Below are 19,695 nucleotides of genomic sequence, written 5' to 3' on the forward strand. Positions count from 1 at the left end.
ACCACATGTAAAAGTCCTATTTCTCTTTACCCAAGATCTGTATGATTGTTTTTCCTTTATTTATTTGATAGTAAAAATATATCTCTTTATTTTTATTTTTTCTTGTAGACCACTAGTGAGGTTGAAGGTTTTTCCATAAATTTGTGACGATTCTTTTGCAGACTGTATCTTATTTATACATTGGTATATTAGTATTAATAATCTTAAGGATCTACTAATAAGGTTGGTATTGTTAGAGCTACTTCAGACAGACTACAGAGGAAGAAAGTAGGCATTAACTGTATTAAAAGCATAAAAAGGAAAATGAACTTTAGAAAGACAGATGAGAATATCTCAGAACTGAAATGCAGACATATTCAAACTTACTTGAGCCATAGGATGATAGAAATCTAATTAGACTAAAATTCTGTAGTGTTAGAGTTATATCTTGCTCTATCACTTGATTGGCTTCTAGTAGGGTATATAGCTAAATATTTAACTTCTCTTATTTGTGAAGGGAAAATATTATTGTCCCTTAATTACCTGGGGTGGGAAGCAGTAGTGGTAATGGTGATAATCGCAGTAAAGATTTATTTTACCATAGATGACGTGGAAAAGGAAGAGAGCATGAATTCCTGTCCCAGAAACAAGACTATGGCCAAATGAGTTGGGGATTGGTGCTTACACAGATATCACAGGAAGGACCGGGGATCTCCCTTTCTTCTCTGCCTCCCCCTCCCTTCCTCCAAACCCATAATGCAATGTCGTTGGTATAGACATAACTCTCCAACAAAATAGAATTACATTCTAGATAAATTTTTATGATTGAGATGGGGATTTTTAACATCAGATATGTTGGTATAAATTTTATATGAGCCTTATAAAGTCTCATTTTAAAAATCCCTTACAGAACACTGTTCTGTATGTCAAAGAGATGAGAGATAAAATAACTCATGGGATTTGAACCTGTGATTTCAGAGATTCTACTCCAAAGCTGCTTTTCTGTCATCAAGCTTTCTCCTCTGGCTAAGAACATATTTTAATACTGAAAAAACTATGCAAATGAGCTAATAGCCAAGGTGGATGTTTCTATTTAGCATATCATGAGGATGAGTTGAACACCTATATCCTTAGTTTGTTTGAAAAGTATGTTTAATGACAAATCTCTTAATGTTCCCCAAAAGAAGTTCTCTTTAATCTTCAGCTGGAAAATTAAAGTGTCAACTTTATCCACTAGGATGTACCCCTTAAAAAATTGGCTAATACTTTTATATATTTTATGATTATTCATGCAAGTCATAGGCCATAAACTGATTAATGATCTAGCTCTCTTTTATAAATTTGCTAGATTATTGCTAAAACTAATTTCACCATTTATCATGCTATAGCACCCCCACTTAAGGAAAGAAATCTATCTATATGAACTCAAATCAATTTTTCCTTAAGTTCCCAAAGACCACTGAAGACTACATTTATATATATACTAGCTACATACTTCCATCACTTTTTTTTTTTTTTTTTTTTTTTTTTTTTTTTTTTTGAGAGAGAGGGAGAGCAAGCCAGGGAGGGGGACAGAAGGAGAGAGAGACACACACACAGAGAGAGAGAATCTCAAGTAGGCTCCATGCTTAGCACAGAGCCTAATATGGGCCTCAATCCCACGACCCTGAGATCATGACCTGAGCCAAAATCAAGAGTCAGACACTCAACCAACTGGTCAGTCACCCAGGCGTCCCACTTTCATGACTTTTTGAAGCAGTGTATTCACATGCTAGTAGATATTCTTACTTTTCTTACCAAGGAAACATACATAGTGATTTATGAAGTAGAAATGTATTATTTTAAAATTGAGAAACAAAACTGTCTTTCCTGAGAATAGCATTTTCAAAATAATAGCTAGATTTTATATAATTCTTCTTAGTCTCTTCTTTTTTAAATTACTTAATAGTTTATATAATTTGATAAGCTAAAGCCATGTCTTATCTATTACCGAAAACAAAAAGGAAATGGTTTCTAAGCTTCTGAACGTGTGATGTACATATATTTTTAAGATCTTAGAATTTAAGACTAAAGTTTGACATCTTGGCCAGAGAGACTGTTAATAATGTAATGACAGAATGCTAAATTCATCCTATAAGAATACTTTTTACTTGACTGAAGTCATGCATGGTCCCCCCTGAGATTTGGGTTAATTGTTCTAAAAGGAACATAGCTCAGGAAAGAGGGATTTGGTCCTAAGTTAAAGAGACCATTTCAACATCTAGGAAGGAAAATGTGAAATGAGTGTATTTGTATAGTAATAAAATAAACTATAAATGACAAAAATGGAGTCCATAATATGTACTTTCTTCCTTTTCAGGTTATGCATTAGACCCTTCATTAGATAATCACCAAGTGTCTACTAAATATATTGGTTCTGTAGAAGAAGCTGAAAAAAATCAAGGTAATTTATTCAAATTTATTTAAAATATTTAATATCAAGTATATATGTATGTGTCTATATCTATGTATACATACACTTATGATTACTGTCTTGCAAATTGACTTTCAGCAGTAAGAAAAAACTAGTGTTTTATTAGGTTGGTTTTATTTTAAGCTGAGACAACACAGTGATATATTTTAGAGCAGTATCATTTAGAACTATTATAGTTTAGAGCTTGTTTTTGCCACTCAACTAGGTGTGCAACCTTGTAGGGAAGATGTTGGTACCTATTATTCTGGGTTGTGATGAGCACTAGGCACAGTGCCAACCATGTAGAAATCATTCAATAAATTATAATTAATGTGTAGCTAATCTTGGCAATTTATTTCTCAACACTAACGTCAAGCTCCGTTTTTACAGAGCAGAACAAATTTTATTATACATTGTCTGTAAAGATTATCTTTAAAGGTTTGAAGGCTGAGTTTGAATATGTGTTTTAGAATATATATTTGTGCAAATTTTCATTTTGTACTTACAAGACAAAGTGTCATATTCTAAATGCTAACTTCTCACAAAGCTCATCATTGGAATCTTACCCATAAAATATGCTCATTAGAAAAAGAATATGGTTGTATGAGGACTTCTAGTTAGTAGCTACAGACCCTATATCATATCATCCAGCTACATTATTGTTAAAATAGAATTTTAACAAGCTTTTGTTGTAACATGCAACCTGAAGGAAACTGATTTGAATTAATATAGGTAAGCTTTTTTAAGTTAGACCTCTACAAGCCGTATCTTTTATGTAGTTAGATTGCGACTGTGACCCATAAACCTTTTCCAATTTAGTGCCAGCACCCAGAGTGCCACCTCCTACTGATCAAATCAGAACCTCAACCAGAAACACCCTCTTTCCTCCTTTCTTTTTAATTCTAAGATTTATGATTTAGAGGTCAAGTTTAGATTGAGATCACTTGGAAGAATACCAGATTCTTGTGAAACCTTGTTTAATTAATATTGTTGAATTACAAGTGAATCAAAATTATTAATTTCCTAATGTAATTTAACCTAATTCAGTTTTTAAATGATAAATTTTAATTTATTCTTGCTTTCAAAAGTAGCTTTATCATTATTTAGCAATATTAAATTGCTGGATTTCTTTCAAAAAGTGGTAAAATCTACTGATCTAGGTCCATGATTCATTAAAAGGATTGTGTATCATTGTAGGATTACATAGCTGAGTCTTTTCTTTAAATAGATGAGGATTTGCAAAATATTGGGAACAGTAGGAAGCTTCTCTTCCCAGAAGGTTGAGTCTCTTTTTGTATACCATGAGTTGGTCTATCTGGCAGATTCATATAGATTTTATTTTGTGTTTTTAAATAAATCTTTGGTCACTTGAACAATCACTTTTCTTTAGCCATACAAAGTAAAAACATATATGCTCTATATATGTATTTATATAAATGCTGTTTCTTTAAAAAATATCCATGTTTGTAATCTCTTTTTAAATGTAGGTTTAACTGTGTTTGAAACTGGTCAGAAAAAAATAGAAAAAAGAAAAAAGTTTAAAGAAAATGATGCATCTAATATTGATGGTTTCTTGGGACCATGGGCAAAATATGTGGATGAAAAAGATGTAGCCAAACCCTCAGAAGTAAGTTTTGATGTTTTTCATTGCCAATCCAGGTAGATGCTGTGTGTCTATGAAGGATATCTATGTTAATAAACTTGAGATTTCCTTAGAGAACCAAATGATGACTCATTAGAATTTCCCTGCCATGGCTGAGAAAATACACTAAGATTTTTAAATTTTTCTTGGGAATATTTTTTTAAGTTTATTTATTTATTTTGAGGGAGAGAGAGAGAGCATGAGCAGGCAAGTGGCAGAGAGGGAGAGAGAGAATCCCAAGCAGTCTCTGCACTATCAGCACAGAACCTGACTTACGGGGCTCAATTCCACAAACTCTGAGATCATGACGTGAGCCGAGATCAAGACTCAGGCGCTCAACCGACTGAGCCACCCAGGTGCCCTGGGAATATTTTTATTTATCCTTTTTCTGATATATTTTCTTCCGTATTTTTTTAAATACCTTTTTGGTTTTTTATTTTATTTCATTTTTGTTGAGATAGACAGAGCATGAGTGGGGAAGGGGTAGAGAGAGAGGGAGACCCAGAATCTGAAGCAGGCTCCAGGCTGCAGGCTCCAGGCTCCGAGCTGTCAGCACAGAGCCCGACACGGGGCTTGAAATCATGAGCCATGAGATCATGATCCGAGCCGAAGTCGGACGCCTAACCAGCTGAGCCACCTGGGCACCCTGATTTTCTTCCATATATTTTTTTTTTTTTTTTAACATTTTTTATTTATTTTTGGGACAGAGAGAGACAGAGCATGAACGGGGGAGGAGCAGAGAGAGAGGGAGACACAGAATCGGAAGCAGGCTCCAGGCTCCGAGCCATCAGCCCAGAGCCTGACGCGGGGCTCGAACTCACAGACCGCGAGATCGTGACCTGGCTGAAGTCGGACGCTTAACCGACTGCGCCACCCAGGCGCCCCCATATTTTTAATTAAAATACAATATTGAACAATTTTTAAGAAAAGTTAAAATTTAATAAAAGTTGATAATGCTGTTAAACTATTGTGGTAGGTGTTCTTCTGATACTAGATATTCAGAGAGTAATGTGAGTATCTAGAATACTAAATTAGCCTTTCTATGATTTTAGGATTGATGATGGGTTTTATTTATTAACATATTTAAAAATTTTAATAATTATCTATATTTTAAAATAATAATACCATGAAGTTTATAAAATAAAACTATAGACCCCTATCTGCCCCTTCCCCCTTCCAAATCCTACTGTCTCTATGGGCCAGTGACTCTTGTAGGTCTTAGGGATATAGCAGTGGACAAGATCAAGAAAATCCTGTCCTCATGAAGCTTATGTTCTAGCTGTATCTTTCATCTATGTATCTCAATTATATACATATGCTGCTTTTTATTTACATTAGACATCATCTGTTGACGTCTTTGTTATTATAGATAGGGACTTATTACTACCCCACCTTCCTTCCACTGCTCCTCCCATAAAAGTTGTCACAGATCTGTAGTCATTGCTTATATGCTTATGGCTTAGTAAAAGCTGTCATTACTGGAGAACAACATTATGTCCTAAAACTGAGTTTCCTTTACAGTAGTAGATTTTCTAATTGCTTTGTCTTTTCACTTACATAATTAGCATAACACATTAAATTTGCTTCTAGGTGTTCCAGAAGGATGGGTTTTGTATAAAATGATTTTAAAAGTATCAACTAGTACCTTTTATTTGTTAATGTCATTTTGTAATCTGTCAAAGAGTTGAGATTGTTATCCGAGAGACATACTTATAGCTATTGCTTCACCAAAAAGTGGACCTCATCATAAAGTATTTATAATCAGCCTTGGGCAAGGTGGGGTTCTAAAGCATCCATTTTAAAGTTCACTTCTTAATTTCCTTAGGAAGAACAAAAAGAATTAGATGAAATCACGGCCAAGAGGCAGAAAAAAGGCAAACAGGAAGAAGAGAAACCTGGGGAGGAGAAGACAATCTTACATGGTAATATATTTTTTATGCTTCTTCATTTTTATGATAAACTTTCAGATATCTACTCTGTTCTCTGTTCATATAGTATCAATTGCCCTTATTAATCAGCTGCTGTGCTTCACTGTATTAAGAATAATTGTATTTGTTCGCATCTCGAAGAAATTATACCAGACTCTTCTGTATTCTAATAAAGGAGAGAAAATAGCATGATTAATGATTGCCACAGATGATTCTTCGAAGTGCTAGTGAATTTTTAAAAATGGCAGATAGGGGCGCCTGGGTGGCTCAGTCGGTTGAACGTCAGACTTCAGCTCAGGTCATGATCTCACAGACCGTGAGCTCGAGCCCCACGTCGGGCTCTGGGCTGATGGCTCAGAGTCTGGAGCCTGTTTCCAGTTCTGTGTCTCCCTCTCTGTCTGCCCCTCCCCTGTTCATGCTCTGTCTCTCTCTGTCTCAAAAATAAACGTAAAAAAAAAAATAAATAAAAATAAAAATAAAAATGGCAGATAAAGAAGAGGTCTGAATTGTCCACAATCTATTGTTTCCTCAGAACAGACCCTTGCTCCAGTCATTTTAACTTTTTGTTTTTAACCCAAGCCAGATACTCTCCAGATATCCTCCTAATTCATAATTGTTACTAAATTATACTTTACAAGAAAAACTTTTTTTTTCATGTGAATGGACTGGAGATTAAAATTCTTATACTAATTTTGATACGTGGAAGGAAATGCCTATTTCCTTTACATCAGGAACTATAGTCCAAAATGAATTATAAGTATTCTCAAATGTACCTGGTTCATTAATAATTAGTTACCTTTGGAAAATTATGTAGTGATTAGCAAACTGTAAGGAATAATTTAGTACTGATGTATTGGTTATTCTAACATTGATCACATATCAAATATTTAGGTTTGATGAGGCCATATTCGATTTCTCAAACTCCCGTTTTCTGGAGTTTTCTCTCCAAGGAGTCTGTTGAGTACTGTGGTGCTTGCAGCCATAATAAATGTAACAGCCCACATCTATTGAGGACTATTCTGTGCCAGGCATGCCGCTAAATGTTTTATATATACTATGCCATTTAAGTGCCACCAGTGACTTCACTGTAAACTTTATGTTGAAAGTGGAGAAGAGAATGGAATAGGAACCTGGAAGGGCATAAAAGAGGAAAACAGGGAAAAAGGGTAGTTGATATTTTTAACTTCTTTTTTTATCCTGGTTTGCTTCTGAGTCTTTGCCAGTGACTCACAAGGCTCAAGTATTATCTTTTCTTCCCTCGCTGTAATTATGCTGCAGTGAAGTCTTTTTTATATCATTAAAATGTATAACTAAATAAAAGAAGTATAGATCTTATTTAAAGGTCTGATAGTCTCTGGGTATTTAGAAATTCCAAAGTATTACCTCTAATTGTAAACAATAGCAGTGACTTCAAGAACTAAATTTTAGCTGACTCTTGGTCTTAACTTCATCAGAATGTTAGTACCTAAACCTTAATAGGGAACAATATCCCTATGAATAAAATGTTATCAGGGGTGCCTGGGTGGCTCAGTCGGCTGGGTGTCCGACTTCAGTTCAGGTCATGATCTCACAGTCTGTGAGTTCGAGCCCCACGTCGGGCTCTGTGCTGACAGCTCAGAGCCTGGAGCCTGCTTCAGATTCTGTGTCTCCCTCTCTCTCTGCCCCTCCCCTGCTCATGCTCTTTCTCTCTCTGTCTCAAAAATAAATAAAAAAACGTTAAAAAAATTTTTTAAAAAATGTTATCATTTAAGGTTATAGATTTTATGACTGTAGCTTATATTTGTTCACTGCTTTCCTTTGTTTTCTTATTTCAGTTAAAGAAATGTATGACTACCAAGGCAGATCCTATCTTCACATACCTCAGGATGTTGGTGTTAATCTGCGGTCTACTGTGCCACCTGAGAAGTGTTATCTTCCCAAGAAACAAATTCATGTGTGGTCTGGACATACAAAGGTAAGCAAAGTGGTCATATGGATTGGCCATGACATCACATTCATAATTGGTGTCCTATCCCCTTGTGCGTAACCCAAGCCTTTCCCCACATATTCCTGCCCAATCTGCTTTTTTCTGGAACCACAGCAGTGAATAATGGGTTGGTAGTGGCACTAAGACCTCAGTAATGTTGCCTTAGCTCTTGGGATTATCATGCTTAAGAGAAGATTAGATGGTTTCTGGTTTATAAACCATGATAATATTTAAACTGATGCAGAGACAAGATACTTGAAACTTTTGATGTTGATATTCTTGGTCATCTGCACTATTCCAACTGATAATTTTCCAGCTCCTAGCAAAGAGCAAAGGAACTGAATAAAAGTAGGAAGAGGAGAGAGAGCATTAGCAACTTGATTGACTAAGAATTCCCTGGGGTGAGAAAGTCAGTATTAAAGGTCAAAAAACAAATCTTCAAAAGCTTAGTGTTAATAAGGGCTGCTCTTGGACTACTAACAAAGGTTATTCTGGGGCATGATTTTTGGAATTAAGAAAAACAGTAAATTAGGTTGCTTAAAAATATATCATACTTTCCTTGTTTCACTTTAGCGGACATTAGACTCCTTCTGATTGATAACTGTAATACCTTTTTATAGGGTGTCAGTGCTGTCAGATTGTTTCCTGTCTCTGGCCATTTATTGCTGTCTTGTTCCATGGACTGTAAAATTAAGGTGAGTTTTCAGTAACAGAGTAGGAGTGCTGCAATGCTAGTGCTTTGGTTAATGCTGTCTATTCGGTTAATTATAAATAAATTTGGGTTTGCTAGGCAACTAGAGGCTAATTATTTTCTCTTAGGCCCCGTGAATGCAGCCATTTATGAATTGCTTCCAAACATGTTGATTCAAATATGGCTCTGTGGTCCAACTGTCTAGGCTCATTTGTAAGCTTAGATAACTGATTAGGATGTAATCAATCACTTTGGCTTTAGATATATAAATATTTAATCACTAATAATGTATTTTTATAGGGGCTTTGGATACGTAACAAATATGAGTTCATTTGTTCCTCAGGACCTTATGAGGTAGAGAGGACACATGATAGAAATCCCATTTCAAAAAGTAGGTAACATAATTCATCCTTTTTCTTATAAATGCAAGTAGACACCAAGTAGCAGAACTGCTCCCAGCCTCTTCTCTCAGGTTGTACCGTCTTGGGAAGCTCCACTTTAAGGTTAAGTTTCAGCTATAGAGTATGTGGGGAAAAAGCTCAGTTGCCAGAGCATATCAACTTGAACATGGGAGAAGCCTTTTTAAAACTAAAATCTGAAAGAATAGTGCTCTTTTTTGTGTCTTCTGTGTCTGCATTATTATGATGGTCAAGACATTTCAGCCCTCTAGTACTCTTGAGGCTTAGAAAGTTGAATCATTAAAATTGTACTCTGTGTAAACAACTCAATGATATGTGAAGGTAGCTTTTCTTGATGAGGGCAGTCATTTAGGCAATTGTCTCTACTCAATAGCTTAAAATGACAGGCTAACAGTTTGGAGTAAAAAAACCTTGTTTCCTTTAACTTTCACTTCATACAAACTATATTAAGATTAAGGTCTTTCTGACCAATTGAAAAAACATAGAGTTCAATTTACTTCATTTCCTAAGCATTTTTTAGGTACCTAATATGTCAACAGGCCAAGACTAAAAATATATTAAGACCCTCTCCATGGGGCGCCTGGGTGGCTTGGTCGGTTAAGCGTCTGACTTCGGCTCAGGTCATGATCTCACGGTCCGTGAGTTCAGTCCGTGAGTTCGAGCCCCGCGTTGGGCTCTGTGCTGACAGCTCAGAGCCTGGAGCCTGTTTCAGATTCTGTGTCTCCCTCTCTCTCTGCCCCTCCCCTATTCATGCTCTGTCTCTCTCTGTCTCAAAAATAAATAAACGTTAAAAAAAATTTAAAAAGTTTAAAAAAGACCCTCTCCCTGCCCTTAGGGTGATCATTTCTTTATGATGTAAATGATGCTTATAGAACCTGGCATAAGGTGCTCTGTTTTCAAAGAGGAAGCACACTTCAGTAGGAGGGTAACTAAGTAAAGGGGATGGCGGGGGTGGGGAGTGTAGGGAGTGGAGCAGGTCCAAAAAGAGTGAATAGGATGCATAGGCATGGCGTGTGCTGAACACTGTAAGTTTGTGGTTTCTGGAGTCTCGAATCTGAGAGATACAGAGTGGCAACAGTCATAGGCCAAGGACCAGGTAGGTCCTGGAAGTCCTTTGCCCGGTATGCTGCGGGAACTGAGAGTTTATGCTGTTGGCACTGGGTGGCCAGGAAGTGCTGTTTTAGAACACTAGTAACATTACCAACGGTTTGATTTGAGGTAGGCAAGAATAAAGGTAGTTGTGAAGCTATTGTATTAATTCACTTTAGATGTGATGAGAATTATTAGCCTATTACAGTGTAGATCATCATTTCTATATAGCTTCTATAATATTTTGTGGCTTCAGTAAGTTCCAAAAAAATGAAATACATTTGGTAAGGACCAAAATGTTATAAACATGGCAGTTTTTGATAGTATTTAATTCTTCCAGAAGTAGCTCATAATATTACATAAAAGTTTTCATCATAGAAAATATATCAAATACAGAAAAGAACAAGAAGTGAAAGTCACTTTTATTAGCTCCATCTATGTTCTCTTGATATTTTGGTGTATCTTTCAGTGTCAGATTTCAAATTTGTGTGTGTGTGTGTGTGTGTGTGTGTGTGTGTGTGTGTGTATGGTTCAAATGTTGCAACATAGACTAACAGCTCTAAGCAACATGTTCCCTTAAATATAATGCCTTTGGTTAAATCCCCTGTACACACATATATGCACACACATAGCCAGCATACGACTGTTGTTATTGATTGAAACTTGTCATTTTACCCAAGTCTTCTATTAAATTCAATTTCTCTGTGTTTTTTTCCCCCAGCTATGGGAGGTTTATGGAGACAGGCGCTGTCTACGAACATTTATTGGTAATACTTCTTTTATCTCTGGCTATAAATCTGTTTGGAAAGACTTTTTTTTTTTTAATGTTTATTTATTTTTAAGAGAGAGAGAGAGAGAGACAGCATGAGTAGGGGAGGGGCAGAGAGAGAGGGAGACGAGAGACACAGACTCTGAAGCAGGCTGTCAGCACAGAGCCCGACACGGGGCTTGAACCCAGGAACCACAAGAACATGACCTGAGCCAAAGTCGGACGCTTAACCGACTGAGCCACCCAGGAGCCCCTGTTTGGAAAGACTTTTTTAAGCTAAGATAACATCATTGACAGTAATTTTATTGTACCGATAATGAAGGAAAGTCTTCAAAAACTTGAGCTGAGTCTTGAAGAGGGACTAAGTCCTCCCAAACAGACAAAAAAGGGAACTGAGAAGAAAAGCAAAAGTGGTTTGAGAAAGCATGCTGCTTTGGGGCAGCCAGGTATATTTCGGAATTGCCAGGGTATGGAATATGGTGAGAGATGACAAGCAGAGAAAGGAGTATAACAAGAGGCAAGGCATGGAGGACCTTACATGCCCTTAGTAGGGAGTGCAGAATCGGAGTGCCTGGGTGGCTCAGTTAAGCGTCCGACTTCGGCTCAGGTCATGATCTCACGATTTGTGAGTTCGAGCCCCACATTGGGCTCTGTGCTGACAGCTCAGAGCCTGGAGCCTGTTTTGGATTCTGTGTCTCCCTCTCTCTTTCTGCCCCTCCCCCACATGTACGCCCACACTCACACTCTCGTGCTGTCTCTCTCTCGCTCTCTCTCTCTGTCTCTCAAAAATAAATAAACTAAGTTTTTTAAAAATTAAAAAAAATAAGGAGTGTAGAATCTATCCAGAGGACCTTGGAAAGCCATCCATTAAAATGGCTTTTGCAGGAAATTAGCTTAATTAGATTTGAAGTTTATAGAGATCACAGTGACAGCATGGAAGATGTTTTGGTGGGGCAGGCCCGCTGGCAGGGAAATGAATTACAGGGTTATTTCATTGGTCTAGATTAGAAATGCTAAGAGTCTGGACTAAAGCGGCGCATAGAGAGGAAAAACAATCAAGAGTTAAAAATCAGCAGGACTTAGTGGATGTAATTGATAAGAGTGCAACAGGAATCTAGAGTGACTCCCAGCTGGCTGGGTGAATGGTGGTGCCATTCGCCAAGAGAGGGAACAGAAGAGGATGATGAGGTATCACTTGTTAAGTTTGAGCTGCCTTTGGGATATGGAGATGAAAATTTCCAGTAAGCAATTAGATGGCCAGATGTTGAGCTTTGAAGAGAAGTTAGGAATTGACAGCTACAGCATACAAAAGGATAAGATTGAGTGAACTCCTTGAAGGAGAAAACAAGGCCAAAAAGAGAACAGCTTCGTGGCAAACCTTTCTGGCAGAGAATAGTTTACAGTCTTGGGCAGATTTCATATGAAGGCTGGTTATGTTTCCAGATTTAACTGTACATCATCGAAACACTGTTTGTGTAAATCGTAGTGGCTCTGGTTTTAGATTCAAGCGGGAGTCCGTTCTACAGGCTTTGTTATGATTTTAGGGCCTCACCCCACAAATAAATACTGCCCAAGGTGCCTATAGGAGGACTTGTGGGAAGGCTCTCAGCAGTGTACGGGGGAACAAAATGCCTCCTGTACATTTAGTGGATTTGGTCCCCATCTGTCTCCCCGCCGCTCCCTGGCAGTTTTTCAGTGGAAAACTGAAAATTACCTGCTTTCGGAAGATGGAACTCTTGCTGTAGAAAAGAATGCCTAATTACTGTAGCACATTGCCTGACTAGCTCACTGGTGGTGCTGGTTCAGGGCTGCTGTGTGTGGTTGACAATTTGTGCAGTGCACATTTTGCACAATTGTACTTGTCAGTCTTGGTCATGATGGGGTGATAAAGAATAGGAAACTTTCTGCTTTCATTTAGCCACATTTTATTTGTCTCTGTAACTTTCAGAAGAGTTGACTGGCCTGGCAGGATTGATTTCCAAGCAAAGCACTTTAAAATTAATATATTGTCAAAATGCTATCTTGAAATAGAAATTGATATTTGTTTCAAAAAGGTTTCTTAGTCTCGGAGATTCTGAATTCACTTCTGTGAAACTTGGTAATGTGATCACAGAAATCCACAGCTACTGAAGAAGGGCTGTGATTCCGTGAACTTGAGGGTCAGGTCACTTTGTTTCACTTAGTGAGTAATCTGGAGAGCGAACCTCCAACATGTCACTGGTCCCTTCTTTTTCGTTGGCAATAATTGGCCTGTTATGTTTCCTTAAATTCTTGACGGCTTAGTCATCAGTTATGTGTATTACATATTAAAAGATTGCTATGACCAACTTCAAAAAAAAAAAAAAAGTTACCCCTTGTCTCTTGGTTCTTACCTAAATGTTATGCCTCAGAAACACCTAGGGAGCTTTTTGAAGGGGAAATAAAAAAACCTCCTACGTTCCCAAGCCCACACCTAACTGAACTCTGAGTCAGTAAGTCAGGGAATAGGATTTCAGAGATTTGACTCACAGTGTGGCTTGAAAATGCTATTTCTCTTAACAGTGCTTGTGTTTTAAGAGATATTTCACCTCACCTCCATTTTTATTGTCTCCACCTTTAGGTCACAGTAAAGCTGTTAGGGACATCTGCTTTAATACTGCAGGAACACAGTTCCTCAGTGCAGCTTATGACAGGTATCTTAAGCTCTGGGACACTGAGACAGGTAAGAGCTCACTGATACTAATCCATATTTATCTTATACATTAGCATTGGTAAATGAAATAGTGTGAGTGGTCTTCTGTGGCAGATGATGCCATCTGTAACTGCTGATTCTCATACCACCATCAGCTAATATCATAAAAGGTAGAGTTGAAACTCAGCTACGTAAGTAGCTTTTTTACTATGAAACTTTGTTTCCATCAAATACAATTTATAAAGCAAACGTGCTGATAGACCAGCAAATCTGAAATCTTCCATAGACTATTTAATTGATCTTTTTGTTCTCTTCCATCACGTAGCACACGGCATTGCACATAATGGAAGCACAATAAATGTCTGATGAACAACATTAAATTTGATTGCCCACATTGATTAAGATAAGTCAGTTTACAGGCCCATAGGCGAGTTGGTTTTATATATTCACAAACATTAATTGCATCAGTACGTTGTGGCCAGTATGGTTTTGTATAACCATCTTTTGTCTTACTGAGTTTTAAGGGGAAAGATAACAGCTCATATTTATTGAACACTGTTTACCAGGCATTGTGCTGTGCACTTATGCCCAGTATTGCATTCAATTCTTAAAATATCCCTATAATTATTCTTATCATTCCTATAGACGAAGAAACTGAAGCTTAAAGAGGTAACTTTTCCAGAGTCACACAGCTAGTAAATGGCCGAACTGGTTTCAGCCAAGGTCTAATGCCAAAGCCCATACTCTTAACCCACAGTGGCTCTCAACTCAGGCTACATATCATAATCATTTTATCTATTCTGCAATTGATGATTCACTTTTGAAAAATTTATTTTTAATCATTAAGAATCTGTCAAAAGGAACAATGTAGTTTATAGTAAAGAACAAGCAGGCTGCCCTTCCCCAAAATTTATTAAGCAGATGATCTCTAGATTTTAATCCCAGGGTTTATTTTACCTACCTTAACTTGAGTCTTTGGTTTTAGGACAGTGTATATCAAGGTTTACAAACCGAAAAGTGCCCTATTGTGTCAAATTTAATCCTGATGAAGATAAGCAAAATCTCTTTGTAGCTGGCATGTCTGATAAGAAGATTGTGCAGGTAAGTCTTTTCACAGTATTTTAGTAAGATTTCTACAGCTTATGTTGTATTAGGGGATGGAATAAAGAATATTAACTTGTTTAACGCTTGCTGCTCTTAGGGACTGCTAATGGGCTATTTTTAGTAGAAAACAGTCGGTCGTAAAAAACATTATGTTAGAGATTTTTTTCTTCTTCACTTTCCATAGGTCTGATAGCTCTTTATTTTCATAAATCTGCTCCACTTCTGTGTTTACCTCTTGTCTTGTTTGATGTACAGTGGGACATTCGAAGTGGAGAAATTGTGCAGGAGTATGACCGGCATTTGGGAGCCGTCAACACCATTGTTTTTGTTGATGAAAACAGGAGATTTGTGAGCACATCTGACGATAAGAGCCTCCGAGTTTGGGAATGGTGAGTTTCTGTTGGTAGAAAATCTGATTCATATATAAATAGCAAGCAGTTTAAAAATCTGTAGCCAAAGAAAGACCAGCCTTCGTACATACTATGCAACCATTTGAAGATTTTCACAACTGTGATCTCTGGCTTGCCAACCAAACTGTTGTAAATATTTAAGTATCCAGAATATGGAAATAAAAATTTAGACCTGCTACCTTTGATAGTCTTGGGACAGTCTAACCAAAGGCTATATGTTTGGAGTCATTTTTTCTTGTATTGCCGACAAATTTATATTGTTTTGACTTACATTCGTTAGGTGCTTTGCAAAATGACCGATGACACATAGGGCCCACAAATGTATAGACTGTATTGTTCACGGCTGGGATTGAGCATTAGATCCTGGCCTCAGAGCCAACCCAAAGAAAATATTTTAAAACATCTTGATTTTTTAAATGTCTGTATTATGATCATTCGGTACTGAAAATTGCCCCATGTCATCACCCATCGTGTCCTGCTATTCATAGCCCATAATGGTAGAAAGCAGATGTTTTATTTGGAGAATATATTGGTTAATTTTGCTTTCCCAGAAAGGGAAAAAAAAAAACCAAAAACCAAAACACTTTTCTAAAGTCAAGAAATACTAACGCTAGTTTCACTCAGTATCATAGGTCATGTTTTATAATTTCCTTACAAAGAAATGCGTAATAATCTTTTTGTTAAAATGAATGTTTGGATGGAGCCCAGGTTGTTTTCATAGTCAGTTAGGAAGCACAGCTTAACCGTGGTTATGGCCTTACAGGGACTAGAAAATGTGACTTCTCACCACAGAAGTTGTTCTGCTTTAAGAAGTGGGAAGCCCTGAACTACAGCCAGTAGTTTCCTCCTGAAACTGAAAACGGAATCCCTTTGGGGAGCTGAGCAGGTCCCTAGCCTCTGTCAGGGAAATTTGAGTAATTGAAGGTTTCATGTAGTTTAATTGCAATTTCTCCCACACTCACCACCAGTACACCCCTTCAAATCACCCCCATCTCATGGGGAGCTGACTTTATACTTTATGTATAGTTTTATGTCATCCTTAAAGTACATGCTTTGAGACCCTCTTATAACTAAGATCTTTCTGTGGAAGTGATGTTACACGCACAGAATCTGACAGTTCGATTATACTTAAACTTTCAGATGTTTCTATCTTCAGATAGTATTTCAGCTTTGTTTTAAAACGTGGATGGTATAAAAGAAATGGGTAAATATTTAAATGATGCACCAGTTACAGGGCTCTAAGAACACTTGTGTGTGTTTTCTAAATGACAGCATTGGTCAGCACATATTTTGATTACATTAAGGGGTGAGCTCAGCATGTTTCTTGTTTTCCCTTCTCAGAGCTGAAGAAATGCTCCTAAGAGTCCTACTACTGTTTCATTATAAATGATGACATCCTTAGACTTACTTCAGTTTAATCCCCATTTGCTAGTGGAGCCTTCCTCACCAATCCTCACACGAGGATAAGTGCCTCCCATCTGTGACCCCACATAATGCTTTGCTTCCCGCCGCTTTTCAGTGCTTGCGTATTTGTTCCTCTTCCCTGACAAGTTCCCGACCGAGAGAGACCTGTGTCAGCCGTGCTCACGGTGTGTCCCCAGTGCCAGCACAGTGCCTGGCATGCCGTATGCACTGAGTGTCTAAGGGCGTCGTTACTGTCATAGTGATTAATGATGCTGCATCTATTGAGCCCTTTCTGTGTGCCAAGCATCCCAAGCATTTTGTGTGAGCTCTTTCATTTCATGTGCAAAGTAGTTTTCTGGAGTAGATATATTTGCTATCCCTGTTTTTATAGATGAGGAAACTAGTATAGGTTAAGTAATTTACCCCAGGTTCCATGACACATGAAAGGCCAGAATTCAAACCTGTATTAAACTTATTCCAAAGCTTAAGGGTTTTTTTCTCCAGCTCTATTAAGATAGAATTGACAAATAAAATTGTAATATATTTAAAGTTTATAACATAACGATTTGATATATGTATACTTTGTGAAAGGATTCCTACCAAGTTAGCCCATCTGCCACTTTACAGTATTTTAATATTTACCTTTTTTGTTTGGTAAGAACACTTAGGTTCTATCTACTCTCAACAAATTTCAATTATACAATACAATAACTATAATCACCATGTTACACATTAGATCTTCAGACCCTATTCATCTTACAACTAAAAGTCTGTACCCTTTTACCAGCCTCGTGTAGTTCCCTATCCTGATCCAACCCTCTGGCAGCCACCAATCTACTCTATTTCTATAAGAGTTTGACTCTTGTTTCTTTTTGTTTTTTTTTCTTTTTTAAGATTACACATATAAATGATAATATGTAGTATTTGTCTTTGTCTGGCCTATTTCACTTAGTGTAATGCTGTCCAGGTTCATCCATGTTGTTGCAAATGGCATCGTTCCCCTTTTTAAAGGCTGAATAATACTCCATTATATATGTAAATACCACATTTTTTTTATCCATTCTTTCACACCTCGGTTGCTTTCCTACCTTGGCTATTGTGAATAATGCTGCATTGAATATGAAAGTACAAATACCTCTTCAGGGTAGTGATTTCATTTCCTTTGGATATATACCCAGAAGTAGTATTGATGAATCATATTGTAATGCTATTTTAAATTTCTTGAGGAATCTCCTTGCTATTTTCCATAGTAGCTATACGCACCAGTTTACATTTCCACCAACAGTGCACAAGGCTTCCCTTTTCTCCACATCCTCACCAGCATTTGTTGTCTGTCTTTTTGATAATAGCCATCCCAACATGTAAGGTGATATCTCATTATGGTTTTGATTTGCATTTCCCTGATGATGAGTGATGTTGAGCACTTTCCTGTACCTGTTGGCCATTTGTATGTCTTCTCTGCGAAAATGTCTGTTCAGGTCCTTTGCCCAAGTTTTAACTGGGTTACTTGGATTTTTGATAATAATTGTGTGAGTTCCTTATATATTTTGGATATTGCCCCTTATCAGATATGTGGTTCGCAAATATTTTTTGCCATTCCTTAGGTTGGCTTTGCATTTTGTTGATGGTTTTCCTTTGCTGTACAGAAGCTTTTTACTTTGAGGTAGTCCCACTTGTTTATTTTTGTTTTTGTTGCCTTGCTTCAGGTTAGTCTAATCCAGAAAATATTTGCAAAGACCGGTATCCAGGAGCTTCTCTCCTGTGTTTTCTTCCAGGAGTTTCAGGTCTTATGTTCAAATCGTCAATACATTTTGACTTGAATTTGTGTGTGGTGTAAAATAGGGGGTCCTGTTTCATTTTTTGCATGTGAATATCAAGTTTTCCCAACACCATTTATTGAAAAGACTGTACCTTCTCCATTGTATATTCTGTGCTCCTTTGTCAAAAATAAGTTGATTATATATGCATGGATTTATTTCTGGGCTTTCTGTTCTGCTCTATTTGATCTGTGTTTTTATACAATACCATACTGGGTTTTTTTTGTTTTTTGTTTTTTTTATACTAACGGATTATTACTTCTTTTTATTGCTTTTAGTTTCATTGTTCTACTTGTTGTTCCTCTAATTTTTGAGTTGCACATTTAGATTGTTGATTTTCAGTCTTTTTTTCTTTAGGTTTTTTTTTTTTTTTAATTTACTTAAGTAATCTTTTTTTTTATGAAATTTATTGTCAAATTGGTTTCCATACAACACCCAGTGCTCATTCTAACAGGTGCCCTCCTCGATGCCCATCACCCACTTTCCCCTCCCTCCCACCTCCCATCAACCCTCAGTTTATTCTCAGTTTTTAAGGGTCTCTTATGATCTGTGTCCCTCCCTCTCTGACTTTTTTTCCCCCTTCCCCTCCCCATGGTCTTCTGTTAAGTTTCTCAGGATCCACATAAGAGTGAAAACATAATGGTATCTGTCTGTCTCTGTATGACTTATTTCACTTAGCATAACACTCTCCAGTTCCATCCACATTGCTACAAAAGGCCATATTTCAGTCTTTCTCATTGCCAAGTAGTATTCCATTGTTTATATAAACCACAACTTCTTTATCCATTCATCATTTGGGCTCTTTCCATAATTCGGCTATTGTTGAAAGTGCTGCTATAAACATTGGGGTACAAGTGCCCCTATGCATCAGCACTCCTGTATCCCCTGGGTAAATTCCTAGCAGTGCTATTGCTGGGTCATAGGGTAGGTCTATTTTTAATTTTTTGAGGAACCTCCAAACTGTTTTCCAGAGCGACTGCACCAGTTTGCATTCCCACCAACAGTGCAAGAGGGTTCCCGTTTCTCCACATCCTCACCAGCATCTATAGTCTCCTGATTTGTTCATTTCAGCCACTCTGACCGGCGTGAGGTGGTATCTCAGTGTGGTTTTGATTTGTATTTCCCTGATGAGGAGTGACGTTGAGCATCTTTTCATGTGCCTGTTGGCCATCTGGATGTCTTCTTTAGAGAAATGTCTGTTCATGTCTTCTGCCTATTTTTTCACTGGATTATTTGTTTTTTGGGTGTGGAGTTTGGTGAGTTCTTTATAGATTTTGGATATTAGCCCTTTGTCCCATATGTCATTTGCAAATATCTTTTCCCATTCCATTGGTTGCCTTTTAGTTTTGTTGAT

General features: G+C 37.3%; 1 protein-coding gene across 1 annotated transcript in view; it reads left to right on the plus strand.

Moving 5' to 3' along the window:
• The window catches only part of CDC40 (cell division cycle 40), a 60,367-nt gene that overhangs the window by 28,704 nt on the left and 11,968 nt on the right, over positions 1 to 19,695 (plus strand). The window contains exons 4-12 of the mRNA XM_049654159.1: positions 2,339 to 2,422; positions 3,919 to 4,058; positions 5,899 to 5,995; positions 7,816 to 7,955; positions 8,588 to 8,662; positions 10,888 to 10,933; positions 13,535 to 13,636; positions 14,592 to 14,707; positions 14,966 to 15,099. Coding sequence (XP_049510116.1) covers positions 2,339 to 2,422; positions 3,919 to 4,058; positions 5,899 to 5,995; positions 7,816 to 7,955; positions 8,588 to 8,662; positions 10,888 to 10,933; positions 13,535 to 13,636; positions 14,592 to 14,707; positions 14,966 to 15,099 — 934 coding nt within the window. The remainder of the gene's footprint in view (positions 1 to 2,338; positions 2,423 to 3,918; positions 4,059 to 5,898; positions 5,996 to 7,815; positions 7,956 to 8,587; positions 8,663 to 10,887; positions 10,934 to 13,534; positions 13,637 to 14,591; positions 14,708 to 14,965; positions 15,100 to 19,695) is intronic.

Source organism: Panthera uncia (assembly GCF_023721935.1).
Source record: "Panthera uncia isolate 11264 chromosome B2 unlocalized genomic scaffold, Puncia_PCG_1.0 HiC_scaffold_24, whole genome shotgun sequence".
Taxonomy (NCBI): Eukaryota; Metazoa; Chordata; class Mammalia; order Carnivora; family Felidae; genus Panthera; species Panthera uncia.